At 43.7% G+C, this 14,447-nt stretch overlaps 1 protein-coding gene across 5 annotated transcripts in view; it reads right to left on the bottom strand.

Annotated features, from left to right (window-relative positions):
• farp2 (FERM, RhoGEF and pleckstrin domain protein 2) overlaps window positions 1-14,447 on the bottom strand; it is a 294,261-nt gene that overhangs the window by 128,544 nt on the left and 151,270 nt on the right. For 4 of the 5 annotated variants that reach the window (XM_072474942.1, XM_072474943.1, XM_072474945.1 and 1 more), the window contains exons 12-13: window positions 11,930-11,987; window positions 10,809-11,193 (exon numbers count right to left, since the gene is read on the bottom strand). In XM_072474942.1, coding sequence (XP_072331043.1) covers window positions 10,809-11,193; window positions 11,930-11,987 — 443 coding nt within the window. The remainder of the gene's footprint in view (window positions 1-10,808; window positions 11,194-11,929; window positions 11,988-14,447) is intronic. The other variant, XM_072474944.1, reaches the window with a different exon arrangement.

The raw sequence follows: 14,447 nt of genomic DNA, 5'->3' as shown, positions 1-14,447 counted from the left end.
CTGACCCCGTTGGGGTGGGTGGACCCGTGAAGATTTTTACACCCAAGGAATCGGAGCATTCGTTTATCTCCACGGTGCACAAAGTGTTTTCAAGGATTGACCTTTTTGTGGTGGGAAAGGCACTGTCGGCCGGAGTCAAGAGGTCGTAGTACTCGGCAATTGTGATCTCAGATCATGCTCCACATTGGATGGGTGTGGTATTCGAGAAGGGGACAGCCCAGACGTCAGGGTGGAGAATGGATGTGGGGTTGTTGGCAGATGGGAACTTTTGTGAAAAGATTGGGAAGGCGATTGAGTAGTATGTGGGGTTTAATTGTAAGGGGAAGGTCCACGGTCAGTGGTTTGGGAGGCTCTGAAGGCGGTGGTGAGGGGAGGTGATCTCATTTAAAGTTAAGATCGCTAGGGAGGAGAGGGAGGAATGTCAACGACTGATAGAGGAGATTTTATAATAATAATCTTTATTGTCACAAGTAGGCTTACATTAACACTGCAATGAAATTACTGTGAAAATCCCCTGGTCGCCACAATGTGGCGTCTGTTAAGGTACAGGGAGCGAGAATTCAGAATATCCAATTCACCTAACAGCACGACTTTCTGGACTTGTGGGAGGAAACTGGAGCACCCGGAGGAAACCCACGCAGACACAGGGAGAACGTGGAGACTCCGCACAGACAGTGATCCAGACCGGGAATCGAACCTGGGACCCTGGAGATGTGAAGCCATAGTGCTAACCACTATGCTATTGTGCTTCCCCATTCAGATTTTGGAGCTGAATGAGAGGTGCACAGGGGACCCGGATCCACAGCTTCTGGGAAAGAGGAAGTTTCAGGCAAGGTTTGACCTGTTGTCCATGGGGAAAGCAGGTTGTCAGTTGAGAAGGGCGAGGGGGGCTGTCAATAAGGCAGGTCAGCTCTGTAGGGAGGCCGCAGCACAAAAGGTGTGGGACAGGACAGGGGAGTGGTGGTAGCTCCAGAACAGATTAATAAGGTGTTCAAGGTGTTCTATAGGGACTTGTACAAGTCAGTGCCATCGGAGGAGCAGGGGATGAGGGAATTTCTTGGTGGGCTAGAGTGCCCGAGGTTCGGGGGTGGAGGGAGGTGAAGGCGGCAATTGGGAGAATGGAGGAAGGGAAGGCAGTGGGGCCAGATGGGTTCCAGATGGGTCGAAATTTATAAAAGATTTAAGGATAGGCTAGCATCGTTGATAGTGGGAATGTTTGAGGACGTGATGGATAGGGGTGTCTGGCCGCAACCGATGGGGCTGGCCTCCATCTCGTTGGTGCTTAATAAGGTTAAGGATCCAGTGGAGTGTGGGTCATACAGGTCATATCTCTGCTGAATGTAGACACCAAGATATTGGCAACGGTGTTGGTGTTAAGGTTGGAGGGATACCTTCCGAAGGTGCTGGCGTTAAGGTTGGAGGACTGCCTTCTGAAGGGGATTGGGAAGGATCCGACGGGGCTCGTAAAGGGCAGACAGTTGTCATTGAATGCGAGGGGGCTGTTAAATGTGGTGCTTTCTTCGGCAGAGGGTAGGGAGATGGAGGTGGCGATGGATGCAAAGAAGGCATTTGATCGGGTGGAGTGTAATTATTTAATGGCGGTATTGCAGAAGTTAAGGATTGAGCAGAGGCAGCTGATATATAAGGAGCCGATGGCGAGCATGCGCACAAATAGTATGAATTCAGGGTATTTTGCATTGCACTGGGGTACGAGGCAGGAATGTCCCATGTCCCCCCTTCTGTTTGCGTTGATTATAGAGCCCTTGGCCATTGCGCTGAGGGGCTTGATGTTGTGGAAGGGGAAAGTGAGGGAAGGGTGGGACGTAGAACGCCCTTATATCCAGATGACTTGTTGCATATTTCGGAGCCGAGCTCTTCGGTGGAGAGCATAATGGGGTTGCTTCAGAGATTTGGGAGGTTTTCAGGGTACAAATTGAATTTAGGGAAAAGTGAGCACTTTATGGTCTCCCCTCCTGGGGGTGGGGGGGCATCTCATTTTACGTATCTCGGTGTGCAGGTGGCCCAGGTTTGGGCAGGGCTCCGGAAGTCCAATCTCACTAGCTTGGTAGGGAGGGTGAATGCTGACTGGCTGAGATGGGTCAATCTCCGTAGTTGGCAGGCAGGGTGTAGGCCATAAAGATGAATGTTTTGCGCGATTCTCGTTCTTGTTTCAGTGCCTGCCGGTCTTTTTGCCCAAAGTGTTTCTAGGGTGGTGGACAGGCTGATCGCCTCGATTGTTTGGGCGGAGAAAGCGATACTGCAGAGGGGACGGCAGGCGGGTGTTAGGCCTATTTGATGTATTATTATTGGGCAGCAAATGTAGAGGAGATTCAGGGATGGAACAGGGAGGTGGGGTGATGATGGAGGTGGGCTCATTCAGGGGGTCGGGGTGGCGGGCGCTGGCAACGGCGCCGCTCCACATGGCCCAGGCGAAGTATTCAGTAAATCCAGTGGTGGTGGCCACGCTGAAGATTTGGAGTCAATCGAGGCAGCATTTTAGGTTGGGAGCTGGATCGGGGAGGATGCCGATCAGGGGGAATCATGGGTTCGAGCAGAGGAGAATGGACACAAGATTCCGCGGTTGGGAAGAGACAAGGATCAAACAAATTAGGATTTGTTCTGAGCGGGCGATTTGCGAGCTTGGAGGAGCTGAGTGGGAAGTTTGGGCTGGCACGAGGTGGAAGTTTCAGGTACAAATGCAAATGTGGGACTTCATGGAGGAAATATCGCCGCCTGCCTAATCGTATTAGGAGGTGGTGCTATCAATGGGATTGGTTGGAGAGGGAGATTATCTTGGCGATTTACCGAGGGGGATTATCTCGGAGGATTTTGGAGGAGGATGGGGTGTCCATGGAGGGGATTAAGGTGAAGTCGGAGGGAAAGTTGCGTGTGGCACTGGAGGAGGGACTGTGGTGTGAGGAGCTGCGGAGGGTAAACTCCTCGACTTTGTGCACAAGGCTGGAGCTGATACAGCTGAAGATAGTGTACAGGATGAACCTTACAAAATCTAGGATGAGCCGGCTGTTTGAGGGCGTGAAGGATGTATATGAGCAATGTGAGAGGGGCCCTGCAAACCATGTGCATATTTTTTGATCCGGCCCAAAGCTGGAAAGGTTTTGGAGGACAGTGTTCAGGGGTTTTACATGTGGACATGGGAGCCCGGTCCCCTAGAAGCCATATTCGGAGTGTCGGACCAGCTGGAGCTGCAGGCAGAAGCAGATGTTTTAGCCTTTGCCTCGCTGATTGCCACCAAAACAACTCCAAAACAAATGGCGTGGGAACGTCTGAAAAATGGTAGTTTAGGCACACATTAAAAAGGATTTATGGCACAAATCTTGCTGCAATGACATATGTGGGAAATTGCAACATCCTATACAAATTAATGTGGATTAGAATTATTATTCCCATTTAACTTCAGTGGGAATAGAGAGTACAAAATTCAGCTGAGAAAGGGAAGAACACAAATGGCAAAGTAAATTATGCATATATATATATATATATATATATATATGTATTAAAAAAACAATCAGTAAAGCAAAAAACTGTTATTTATGTCTTGTTTATTGTTTTTATACAAAATTACACAAATTACCAACACCCCACATTGCACCAATCTGTGATGCGTTCACACAACCAGTTATTGTTCGATAAGATTCTGAACTCTTTCACAAACATTATGTTGTAAACCTGCTGCAATTCTTTCTACATCAGTGGCCAATATTCTCACCAGTAAGGCAAGAAAATTGTAAATTAGGAGTACTAGGTTGTTGGGTTCACAACAACACAATGTCGGTTCTGAGTCCCCTGGAGTAATGTTCTCCATAGCCAATGGAACCAAGTTTTTACATAGTACAAGTCATGAGCAGCTAATAGCTATTTTCCTCCAGTAAAAGGTGTTTTACTTTCTATTAATAATGATGTCAACAGATTAAAGAGTTACAGTTACTGACCAAATCTCTCCACATCTTCATCTGCTCTCCTCTGTTCCAAATACTCCTTTACTAGTTATGCTTAATGGCACTCCCTGACATCAATCTCTTGACTGAAAGCATTTGCTAAAGGCTCAGCCAGTCCCCAGACCAGGCCCCAAACAGTCACCTTAAACAACCATTGACAACACAAAGCCCAGGTCCAATATCAGTGATGGCATAGAACATAAACAGAGCAACACTAAACTAAAAAAAAGTGTACACAGTATGTTAACAACTCCATAATTAGATGCTGGTTGGCCACATTGATGAAAAGATCACACTACAATATGGGCAACGGCAAGAGATAGAAATCAGGAGCCCAAGGTGATAATCCTCTTCCAATATGCCCAATATGAAACAGGGGATATTCCAGGAGACCAAGAATTCTGTATACTTTTTATAAAAAAGAGCCATTGAATCAAACCTATCATTCCTCATCCCTCAATGTATCGAGACCACACCTGCTCTCTGTACTCTCCAGACTCTTCGATTCCTCCCTCCTACCCTCCAGACTGGTTTGGATTCAGCCTTGTACCTGCATGTGGCACTGTGCTGGTCCCATTCTCACTGATCTAACCTTCCCCTCACCCCAGCCCACCCCAACTGGTGAGACAACCACCCTGCTCTTTTCCCACTATATGGAATACCACACTGTACAACTTCCAAGTTAATCATAAACAAGTTCAAATGAACAGAAGTGTATTTTTTAAATTAAGAAAAGCAAATGTGAGTAAAAAATATTTTTTATTTAAGATCAGATTCACTTAGTATCTCTGGCCTATAGCTCCAATTAGTAACAATTCATACATTAACTTCGGCCAGCAACATTTATACAGATCAGACGCTAAATGTGGAGTGAACACAGACTGTTATTGAACACAGGGCGTGAATTTAACATTACACCGGCTGAGCACAAGCAGTTTCCAATTCTACCAGCTACTACCATAAAGTCAGCCTCCTGAACTCCATGCTGGGTCCTGCCACTCAGTCATTGTTTATGCGCAGTGATCTTCGAGTCCTGCAATAAAGCTCCTTACATGTTTTATCTTTCACTTTAGACTTTTGTGTTTTACACAATGGAATGATATTCAAAATAGTCACTGAAGTTCAAGCTGGTGAATAACAAGTAATAGCAAAACATTGGAATTTGTAACTGAGGGACTAAAGTTTAATTCAAGACCTGTATCAGTCATATTTAAAGCGATAAAGTAAAAACAAAATCAGTAATAGTTTCTTTATTTTACCCATCCCAATGACAATAATGAGAATGAGATACCATCTAGATTTAGGGCACTTCATAAAAAATGACAATATTACATACATTATTTCAATATACTGTACCCAATTAGTATTTGGCATTTGGGGCCTTGGATTAGCAGGTTCATATAGAAATTTAGTAAAAATTACAAATACAGACACAACAAATAAGGAGCATTTAATATACAAGGCGCCATCACATTCTGCATGTGTACTGCACAGGCCCTACCATCTATCTAGAACCCAAGCACTTTGAGGATCACACACAGCTACGGGCATGGTGGTCCAACAATTAAAAATCAAACATACCGAACTGCAAACCACAACCAAGACACACGTACTTGAGGAGCTTTCAGAATCCTGAACGTGGGCAAAGTGAAGGCACAGGATTTGGCATTTGGGAAATGGAGGGACTTGGTCAGCAGGGATGGGGAGCAAGAGGAGAGAAGGGGGGAAAACGTGATTGTTCTCCAATCACGTACCGCCCTTCACCAGCCAGCATCCATCAGTGCCCATTGCAACCACAATGCTCAGTATCCTCTTTTGTCGAAGAGCCGCCCATTAAAACAACTCCAATGAAACAGGCACAACAGGAACACAGCAGCACTGAAGAGCTCGACATGTGCGTGTCAATTTCAGCAGACTCCTTCCATTTATTCCAGCTTATATCCCCATTATCCATCAACTTAGTTGATCTGGAATGAGTAAACCGAAACCGCTCCTCTCACACCCAGATACAATTAAAATAAACACTTCGCTGGAAGACAGAAAAAAAAAAAGAACAAATGGGAAGCATACTGACAGGAGCAGGCCAATCAGCTCCTCAAATCTCTTCTGCCATTTAGTTAGATCATGGCTGTTCAGCACCTCTGGCACATATGAGAAACTCTCTTACCTCCCTTATGCTCAATTTCCTTGACTAGATATTAATTTACAGCACAATTCTAGAATATATCTTAGTTAGGATATCTTGAGCTAGTAGACATACTTGTGAATGAACAGAATTGTCTGTAAAGGTACCAAATCCCAAGTTCATGACTGATCCCTCATTCTAAATGATGTATTCCTGCTGATTGAGGCACTGGGCATCACTATTCTATCAGAATGCTTAGCCTCTTGCCCTCCACATGAATATCAACAGAACCAACCAGACAGATCACATCCACCCATTAAACACATTTTCTAGAATTGTGCCCACCAACTCCAAGTCTGGGCTTTTGACTCTGAGCTATTGAGCAAACTGTCAGTAGTTTGGTCTCCGCTATGAATTGGCACAGATTCCCAGTGAAGATTGCTAGTTGGTGTTTCACTGGTACTGAGTGATCATTAAATGAGGAGATAATTCAACAAATACTTTGCCCAGATTTAGTGCTATTTGCTTTGTGGCTTTAATCATTGATAACGGTTGATTTCAAGGCAATCAACATATTCTTTAAAGTTGCATAGCATACTATGGCATCACAGGATTGTCAATTTAAGGTTAAAGTGCTTCACAGTGGAGTTTCTCACAAGGAATAAAACCTAACAATGCAACATTTGCAGTACCATTTTAGTCAACCTGATAATGAATGTACATGAAGTGTACAGGGTGCAAAGAAAAACAATAGGATCAATCCCAAGCATAGAGGCAATGAGATGAGCAAACAGATGGTAGAAGCCTAAACTTCAGCTTAGTGAGGTAGCTGACAACAGATCTCAAGAAGTGTGCACAAGATGAAAGGTTAAACTCCAAAAATAAGTCAAAGAAATTAGGAAAATCAGAAAATAATTTATATGAGCAAGAAGTAAAATTTAAAGCTAGTGAGCAGTACTATTTCACCCAAGGAATTACTGTTTTGAATAATTCAACAGGTTAAGATAGCAGAGTCAAAAGAAATTCTGACCAGGTCCAACTGGCTGAACACATCCACATTGTTGACTATCCTTACGGTACAAAACGAATTGTGATCAAGAAACACTTTGCTTCAGGCGGTGAAACTCATAATATGGACCAGGATGGAAACTTTTGCAGCCAGTCATTCCGACACCATGTTCCTTTGGGGCCTGCAAGGCTATAATGATGCTAACATAGATATAAGCAGTGTCTTTTCTTTTCCTTGCTCCCCAGAAAATGGTGGCACGGTAGTCATCATAGGTTTCAAAGATCAAATAAAACCTCTTTCCAGAAAACCTTACATCTCCATTACTTTTATTTGGCAACTACCAGAAGTACCATGATTAAACTCTAATCCAACTTGTGGGGATATCTCCAGATGTAGAACACCAACCACCTTGGATGCTGCAAGCTTCTATCATTCTGCAACTTCTATTCTATCACAGCACCTTGCAGAATTCCTGAAAGGGATTCTTAAGACCCATAGTGAATGGGATTGCAGCTCTTGACAAAAAGTTAGTGAGGCAGAGTAATGGCGCTAAAGCCTTTAACTCTTGCCACTTATAGGTGATGCTGAAGAATGGAGTTATCCTCAAAGGGAAAAAAATCCCTGCAGTTCCTAATCTTTGATCACTAATTTCTCCCTGAAATGGTGAATTTCCTTCCAAACAGTTTTGCTTATAGTTATCCGACTGGTTTGAATTATTTATGAAGCAAACAATGGCATCTCAAGCTTTAATGCACCATTCAGATTCTACTATAGCAGCTTTTGGCAGGGCACCAAACTTATTAGGCATGTTATTTTGCCATGTTATTTACTTATCGAATGTGGGTGTCATTGACTAGGCCAGCATATATTGCCCTTTCCTAATTGCACTTAAGAAGGTGGTTAGTGAGCTGCACCCACAGTATTGTTAGGGAGGGATTCCCAATGACAATGAAGGAACGGAGATATAGCTCCAGGTCAGAATGGTGGCTGACTTGGAGGGGAATGTCCTGGGCGTGGCGGTCCACACACCTGCTGCCCTTGTCCATCTAGATGGTCGTGTTGTGGGTTTGAAAGGTGCTGCCTTCAGGAGTCTTGGTGAGTTGCCTCAAAAATTATGACAACGGTGGATAAAACAAGTCTGAGAATTACTCAAGTACACCTTAATGTAGAAAATATTCCAAAGTGCTTTATAAGAGAAAGGGAAAATATACACAAAAAGAATAAATCCACATTGTGCCATGATGAGGCTTAAGGTGACCAAAAGCTGAATGAGAGAGAAAGGTTTTGAGAGGGATTTTAAACGTGGTGAGTAGCGGCAGAGAGGTGTAGAGACAGAAATGTGAGAATAGGCAGAGACAGCTGAAAGGCCTGTCACCAATGATGGCATGAAGGAAGGGGAGCAGATCCATAAGAGACCAGAGTCAGAGGATGAGGAGACTTGAGGCCTATAAGTTTGAGGGAGTTTCGAGCTGAGATCGAAAGCAGCTGTGGAAGAACATTTTCAGTTAAATTTGTTTGGGGGCAGGGGCTAATGGTTGGCAGCACCAATTCTGCAGGAAGTGATACAAGTAAATGAATTTTGAACAAGATGATGATGTGTAGATGATGGGAAGCAGACAGGAAGGATATTGGCTAAAGAATTTAGAGATGAAAGAAAGCATGGCTAGGCTTCCAGCACCAGAGAATGAGATGGAGCAGGACTGACAAATTGTGGAGTTAAATAAATAGACTTAGTGACGGATGATTATGTGGACTTTCCAGCTCAGTTCTGGTATTCATCTGGGCAATTGGCCAGTGAGAAGAGCAATGCAAATAGCAAAGAGAATCATTTATTTTGGGATGGATGAATTGGGACAGCAATTGGTGGGGGGCACAAGAACAATTGCTTCCCTCAACCTGTACGGCTTAACTGAAGGAAGTCTTGCCTCATTCTTCGGCCTCATGTTATACAGGCACAATTGACAGCAGAGATGGTCATGAGAAAGAGCCAACAGTGTGCCTTCACATATTGTAAAATGCTTAAATTTATTATCCAGGCTTATTCACATTTCCATTAAAGAAAGTTTTCTAACTATTAGTGTTCCCACTTTAATTGCACCCAATGCTGAAGACAACCCATAAATGGACTTGTCGGAGTGACCCACAAGACTGACATAGAAAAGAACAAAGTTTTTTTAAAAGTCTGGGTCAGTCGCGTTATTACATAAGATAGTGTTTTATAGATTCTGCTTTTAGTTTGGGTACTTTGATTTCACAGAACTCTACACAACCATCCAGTGCCGTCTGTAAAGTTATTTGTGCGTCACAAATTCCACCATCACAGCACATCCTGACAGAGTCCATTTCACTGGAAGAGAGTTTTGTGGCTACATGTATCTTGTGGTTTAGTGTGTAACTTATACCAATGTTGGTTGGCAACTTGGAACAACATATTTATACCTACAGGACTGAATTTGATTTTTTTTGTTTAAATCAATCAGCTCATTGTGTCAGGTCTCAGCTTGACTACAGCATTGGACAAACCACTGGGCTAGCTGCTAAAACCTTACATCAACAGAACAGAAATAAACTTTGGTTAAAGATGAGGCCAACAGCCCAAAACGTACCACAATCAAAATTACGCACGAACTGTAAAGTACCCTGGGAATGTTTATATTTAATCACTGCCTTTTTTGACAGAGCAGGTCTGTTGTCTGTTTATGTAATGCATAATATTCTCTTGATTTTATTTTATATGGTCATCAAAAAGAAATCAAATGCAACAGTAAAGTGGTCACTAAAGTGAAATTAGTGTTTGGCTCCAAGTCACTAATGCACAAAAATTATTACCCTGCAATGCACCAAGGTGCACCTTGTAAAGGCACTGTTTAATTCAGACTGCTCCTTTCCTCTCGCTCTCCATGTGCACAGCCATTAACCTCGCCCTTGAAACTGAATGTGAAATTATTGGCTGTGACTTGTGCAAATGGGTTACTGTAAAAGAAATTGCCATCAAGGGGGGCACCGCTATCAGAATCCCACGATCCAGATCCACTACTGGTTGAATCTTCTGTGGTTGTGGGGGGATAACTCAGCTGCTCGAGTTGGTCAATCATGTCACCAAACTGGAATGCAGAGCTGGACTCAGAGCGCACGGAATATGTGGGAAAATTCACCATGGAACTGGCTTCTGATTGATTGCCCGAGTTGGCCATCCTGTACAGAGCGGTTTCAGACAGGCCATTTAACCCGAGATTGGTCAATGAGCTGCTCTCTGACTGGTTATTTAGTAGGGAGCTCGTCTCGGATTTGCTATAGCGCCCATGCAGCCGATTGGCTTGCGCTTTCACCTCAAAGAGGTCATTTGTGTCAATTGTTCGGCCGTTGCCATTGAGATCACTCCCACCCTCAAATTCAAGGTCATCCTCTGAACCCAGCTCCATATTATCACCAACATATTTGCTTGGGCTACGACCACCACTTTGCTTCCCCAAGCTGGAGTTCATCATTGATGGACTGTCTGGTTGACTATAAACAGTAGAGCCCTTAGTGCCATGCCCCAGTCCATGGTAACATGGTGAAAATGCCTCTGACCCACCAGCAAAAAAGGAAATCTCAGCAGGGTCATCGTCAATGAACTCTTCCGTGAATTGCAACTGAGCGTTTGTCAATGTGAAAATTGGCATTGCCTTTCCCCGAAGCTGACTAACATTGAACTCATTCTCAGTAATAAATATACCTGTGGTATAGTCATCCTCATCATTGTCATTTCTCTGAGGAAGCCTCCCGTCACTAACACTGTCTTCTCTAGTTAAACCACTATGCTCAGCACAACCCGAGGAGGAGCGACTGCAGCTGCCTGCAGCTTCAGCAACAGAACCTTGCAAGGAGATCGGACAGGGCTGATCAGAAGTCTTCCATGCCTCTTCCAACGTTGGACCCCTCTTCACATCTGATGGGGTTCTCTGAGCAGAGTGCTTGTTGACTAGGAGGATGGTGCTGTTAGTGGGGTGAATGTGCCGACTGTCAGCAACAGCCTTATGTGCAGATTGGATGGACTGAAAAGAGACAGCAGCTGACGAGGGAGAGCCTGGGACCTCTACACCTTCAATGAATGACAAACTCTAGTGGAGAGAAGAAAACAAAATAGAACCAACAGCCACATTTAAATACTGCAATCAATTTATGAACAACTATTAGCATACTGTCACTTTCAAACAGGTCTTGATTCAACAAAGCCATCCTGTACATTACAAGTCATTCTTTCTTTGTTTATTATACAAACCAACCTTACATATACTGTATATCCTTATATTACCTTGTTGTGATAAGTGGCGAGGGGAAATTTCATGAAATTAGTGAAAAATTAATGACATCCAAAGTTAAACAATAGGTATGGAGACTATTTTTGTCAGTGTATGTAACAAAACTTCATGAGGTTTAGCATTGTGTTATCTAAATATAATACAACTCCAAAACTGGAAGGTCGGAGGTTGCAATCCCAGGATTAACTCTTACTGAACCCCATTGCCTCTACTGTACGCATCCAGCCAGTTTCCAAGCCAGGACGCCGGGTGGATTGCCACATGGAAGGGATGAGTACTGGGCAAAGGGAGGAATTACCAGGTACAATTTGTCATTTAGAACATTCACTTGCCTTGCTGATGCAGAACAGCATTAACGGCAATTATGTCCCAGTCTACTGCCAGTTGTGTCTGCCTTCTGAGTGGCAAGCCCCATGAGAAGGGTGGAAGAGGTAAGTAGAACCATACAGATTATCAGATTTGGTAAGCACTCCATTGATGAAACATGACACACACACACACAAACATCAACATTACGAAGTGCCGCAGGACTAACCTGTTTTGGCACATCTGCGCTCAAAATCCGAGCTGAGACTCGTGCTCTGTTGTGCCGCCTGAAGAACAGAGAGTATTTAGTAAGGACGTGAGGAGGAAACCCCTGCACCAGATAGCTCAAGTCTTTGAACAAACACTCAAAGCGGGTATGTAATGCCAGGAGAAAGCACGGGCAAAGCAAGAGATAGACAAACAGCAGAAGCACAAAGAGCAGAAAAGAAAATAAAGTTCAAGCTCACTTGCATCCAAAGCAGAAAAGAAAATAAAGTTCACGCTCACTTGCATCCAAAGCAGAAAAGAAAATAAAGTTCACGCTCACTTGCATCCAACATAGTTTACTAAAGCTTGTCATTTTGAACTGAGGCAAATTTGGCTTTTACTTAGACAAATAGAAGAAAGAGCTTGTTCCTAAATGGCTGCCAAAAGCCCAAAGAGATTAGTCAAATCACATTTGAGATTTTTTTTTAAATATAAAGAAAGCACACATATTTCTAATCTGCTACCCTGGACAACATTTCCAATCAGCTTCAAACCTCAAATCTGGGATCAACAAACAAGAATGGCATTTCTAAACTGACATAGTATGCCTAACAATCACATTACAGAGAGCAAAAGTCACCAGAGTCCCGGATGACCATAGGCCGCTTTCCCCTTTGAGGGGAGAGCTGACTGGTGGGGGTTTAACCCGTGATTCACCACACCTGAGGTGAAGGGCAAAGTTGAGAAGGTGGGGCCTTCATGAATAATGTCAGCCGGTAAGGGAGCACTTCCAGTTTATTCAAAGTCTTCTAAGAATTACTTGCATTTATACACACACGAGTAATACCTCAGGACAGACAATATCTCAGGGAAAAAATTAACTGCACCTAACACATGTTTACAACACCTACAAAGTGGGTTATCACTTAATTGCATCAAAGGCAGTGCCGCATTAAGCAATTTTTGTGACACCGACCAAGAGCTTCTCAGATCATGTTCTACTCAAAGAGCAATAGAATAGATTCCTGCAGTGCAGGAGACCATTTGGCCCATCAAGTCTGCATCAACCCTCCTAAAGAGTTCCCACAATATCCCCCTAACCCAACCTAACCTTTTGGACAGTAAAGGACAATTGAACGTGACCTAAACTGCTCTTCTCTGGACTGTGGGACAAAACCCATGCAGACATGGGGAGGAAGTGCAAACTCCACACACAGTCACCACTGGTGCTGTCAGGCAGCACTGCTAACCACTGTGCCACCATAAAATGGCTCTGTGAAATTATACAAAATAGAGGGGGCAGGAGGACATTCGCTACTGCTGTGGGTGACAAATAAAGCACAACATCTTCAAATTAACAGAACAAAACCAAAAAGATAATCTATCTGGATGACTCATCATGTCTGCATCATGTCAGTTCACTAAGTATGAAAAATCCAAATTATAGCAGTTAGTATTGGTAGCGATCCTGCCAGAGACACAGGCAAGAAACACGAAAGCAACAAAGGCGGGAAGGAGACACTATATTTCACCAGGGTGGCAGCCACCCTATGAATAGTGGCAATAATTTGAGGGAAATTCGCAGCAATACCCAGGGTTAGATGACGGCAGCAATTACCTTTGGGCTGGAAGTGGGGCAAAGGGTGGCAAGAACTGGCAACTGGCTTAGAAAATGAGTGCTACGGATCTCTCACAGGTGTAGTGTTGGAATTATAGGGGCAGTTGAATTAACGGATTGTCCAAGTTCAATGTGCAAGCATCACTCCTCAAGATAGTCACCTGTACCCAAAATGTTGAAAACATACCCAACTAGGCCACATCAATCAGAATGCTGAATTTGTAAAATTAAATCAAAACATTCTCAAACATGCCTTCCAGTATGTGGTAGAGCAAAAGCAAAGATTTGAGTCGAAACAGAACAGGTTTCAGGGAACAGACCCGAAGTTAAACATTTTACACAGCTAGATAATAACACACAAAAGTAAGACAAGTAGAACTTTGAAAAGAAGAATTGCAAGGATGAAGATGCCAAACAATGGCATTATCCCACTGAGCTCAGCAGAGCCCTGCAGTACCTACTGATCTTTTAAAATGCTTGATCTGTAAAGCAACCAGAAAATGCAATTCATGCCTTCAGTTGGTGACATACAGCTTCCTTAAAAGTAGCAAATCATAAACACCCCAAAATATGTCGGTGCTCTCTTGCAGGCTTCCTTGCTCAACTGCAGGCAAAATTATATTCAGGCCACAGGAACAAATTAACACAAACAAGGTCACACGACTACTCGCACCATCAGTCCTGTTATCTGTGGAAAGGTTTGTATGCTCAGGTGCCCCCACTTGGCATACGGCAGGCCCTGACCACTGGGAGAAATTCAAAGCACAAAATTTGACAAAACAAACAGCAAGAGGTACAAGAAGGGAGTATGAAAGGAAACTTTAAAGAGACTAAAGACCACAAAGTTTTTTGTTAACCATTATATTAGGGGAAAGAGGGTGGTCACAAGCAATGCAAGGTCCTTAAAAACTGTTATCAGGGA

This window comes from Scyliorhinus torazame, chromosome 14, assembly GCF_047496885.1.
Source record: "Scyliorhinus torazame isolate Kashiwa2021f chromosome 14, sScyTor2.1, whole genome shotgun sequence".
Taxonomy (NCBI): Eukaryota; Metazoa; Chordata; class Chondrichthyes; order Carcharhiniformes; family Scyliorhinidae; genus Scyliorhinus; species Scyliorhinus torazame.
Note: the sequence above shows the minus strand (reverse complement) of the source record. Positions and strands in the feature narration are given on the sequence as shown.